Source organism: Emiliania huxleyi, assembly GCF_000372725.1.
Source record: "Emiliania huxleyi CCMP1516 chromosome Unknown EMIHUscaffold_157, whole genome shotgun sequence".
NCBI classification, from domain to species: Eukaryota; Haptophyta; order Isochrysidales; family Noelaerhabdaceae; genus Emiliania; species Emiliania huxleyi.
Genome location: NW_005201014.1, coordinates 84 through 2389, shown reverse-complemented (window position 1 = coordinate 2389; position 2306 = coordinate 84). Strand labels below are relative to the sequence as shown.

Sequence of the window (2306 nt, the reverse complement as noted above, 5' to 3'; positions counted from 1 at the left end):
CCTTCCGGTGGCTGCTCCTCGTCTGCATGCCCGCCTTCGGCCACTGCGCGTCCGCCGTGCCTAGCCCGACGGCGGTGGCCTCGGCCTTCTCGTCTGCCGTCGCCTCGGCTGCGTCCTCGGCCTTCTCATCCGGCGTCGCCTCGGCTGCGTCCTCGGCCTTCTCATCCGGCGTCGCCTCGGCTGCGTCCTCGGCCTTCTCATCCGGCGTCGCCTCGGCTGCGTCCTCGGCCTTCTCATCCGGCGTCGCCTCGGCTGCGTCCTCGGCCTTCTCATCCGGCGTCGCCTCGGCTGCGTCCTCGGCCTTCTCATCCGGCGTCGCCTCGGCTGCGTCCTCGGCCTTCTCGCCCGCCGTCGCCGCGTCCTCGCTCGTGAGCTGCTCGCCGCTTCTCATGCCCACCCTCGTGCTCATCCTCCTCGCCATCGCCTGCGGCGCCTCCTGGCCGACCGCGGCGAGCGGAAAGGGGGCTCGCGGCGCGGCGCATAGCTGCTTGGTCCTGCTTTGCGCCTTTGATATGCTTTCTCCTTGCGAGGCTCAGTTTTCGCCACGAGCTTTTCAGCGCGGGTTTCCGGGTACGGATGGGCGACATTACGCTAGTCGTTACGCCTTTGCCGCGGTCAAGGCGGACGGTGCCGTCACCGCGTGGGGCAGCTCTTCGTACGGCGGCAGCGGCGCGCCGACCGACACCGGCTACACCGCCATCTACTCGACTCAGCGCGCCTTTGCCGCGGTCAAGGCGGACGGCGCCGTCACCGCGTGGGGCGACTCTTCGTACGGCGGCAGCGGCGCGCCGACCGACACCGGCTACACCGCCATCTACTCGACTTACTACGCCTTTGCCGCGCTCAAGGCGGACGGCGCCGTCACCGCGTGGGGCAGCTCTTCGTGGGGCGGCAGCGGCGCGCCGACCGACACCGGCTACACCGCCATCTACTCGACTTACTACGCCTTTGCCGCGCTCAAGGCGGACGGCTCCGTCACCGCGTGGGGCGACTCTTCGTACGGCGGCAGCGGCGCGCCGACCGACACCGGCTACACCGCCATCTACTCGACTCTCTACGCCTTTGCCGCGCTCAAGGCGGACGGCTCCGTCACCGCGTGGGGCCTCTCTTCGTTCGGCGGCAGCGGCGCGCCGACCGACACCGGCTACATCGCCATCTACTCGACGGGGCACGCCTTTGCCGCGGTCAAGGCGGACGGCTCCGTCACCGCGTGGGGCTGGTCTTCGTACGGCGGCAGCGGCGCGCCGACCGACACCGGCTACACCGCCATCTACTCGACTTGGTACGCCTTTGCCGCGGTCAAGGCGGACGGCTCCGTCACCGCGTGGGGCGGCTCTTCGACGGGCGGCAGCGGCGCGCCGACCGACACCGGCTACACCGCCATCTACTCGACTTGTTGCGCCTTTGCCGCGGTCAAGGCGGACGGCGCCGTCACCGCGTGGGGCGACTCTTCGAGGGGCGGCAGCGGCGCGCCGACCGACACCGGCTACACACTTTCTGATTGGACATCCTTCGACATGCACAGCAGGCCCATGCCGCCGCCTCCCTCCGCCTTGCCTGCGCCGCCTCCGTCCGTGTCGCCGTCGCCGCCGCCGCCTCTGCCGCCGCCTCCCTCCGCCTTGCCTGCGCCGCCGCCGTCCGTGTCGCCGTCGCCGCCGCCGCCTCTGCCGCCGCCTCCCTCCGCCTTGCCTGCGCCGCCGCCGTCCGTGTCGCCGTCGCCGCCGCCGCCTGCGCCGCCGCCTCCCTCCGGCTCGCCGTCGCCGCCGCCGTCCGTGTCGCCGTCGCCGCCACCGCCTCTGCCGCCGCCTCCCTCCGCCTTGCCTGCGCCGCCTCCCTCCGGCTCGCCGTCGCCGCCTCCCTCCGGCTCGCCGTCGCCGCCGCCGCCTCTGCCGCCGCCTCCCTCCGCCTTGCCTGCGCCGCCGCCGTCCGTGTCGCCGTCGCCGCCGCCGCCTCTGCCGCCGCCTCCCTCCGCCTTGCCTGCGCCGCCTCCGTCCGTGTCGCCGTCGCCGCCGCCGCCTGCGCCGCCGCCTCCCTCCGGCTCGCCGTCGCCGCCGCCGTCCGTGTCGCCGTCGCCGCCGCCGCCTCTGCGCCGCCGCCGTCCGTGTCGCCGTCGCCGCCTCCCTCCGGCTCGCCGTCGCCGCCGCCGCCTCTGCCGCCGCCTCCCTCCGCCTTGACTGCGCCGCCGCCGTCCGTGTCGCCGTCGCCGCCGCCCTCCGGCTCGCCGTCGCCGCCGCCGTCCGGCTCGCCGTCGCCGCCGTCCGGCTCGCCGTCGCCGACGCCGCCTCTGCCGCCGCCTCCCTCCGCCT

At 74.8% G+C, this 2306-nt stretch overlaps 1 protein-coding gene across 1 annotated transcript; it reads left to right on the top strand.

Moving 5' to 3' along the window:
* Nucleotides 1-26: 26 nt before the first annotated feature.
* Nucleotides 27-1574, top strand: EMIHUDRAFT_229580 (hypothetical protein; the record flags this gene model as incomplete). The annotated part of the gene is made up of 1 exon (XM_005785840.1): nucleotides 27-1574. A coding segment is annotated over one exon (1548 nt), but the record flags the coding sequence as incomplete, so codon positions are not given.
* Between the last annotated feature and the right edge of the window lie 732 nt (nucleotides 1575-2306).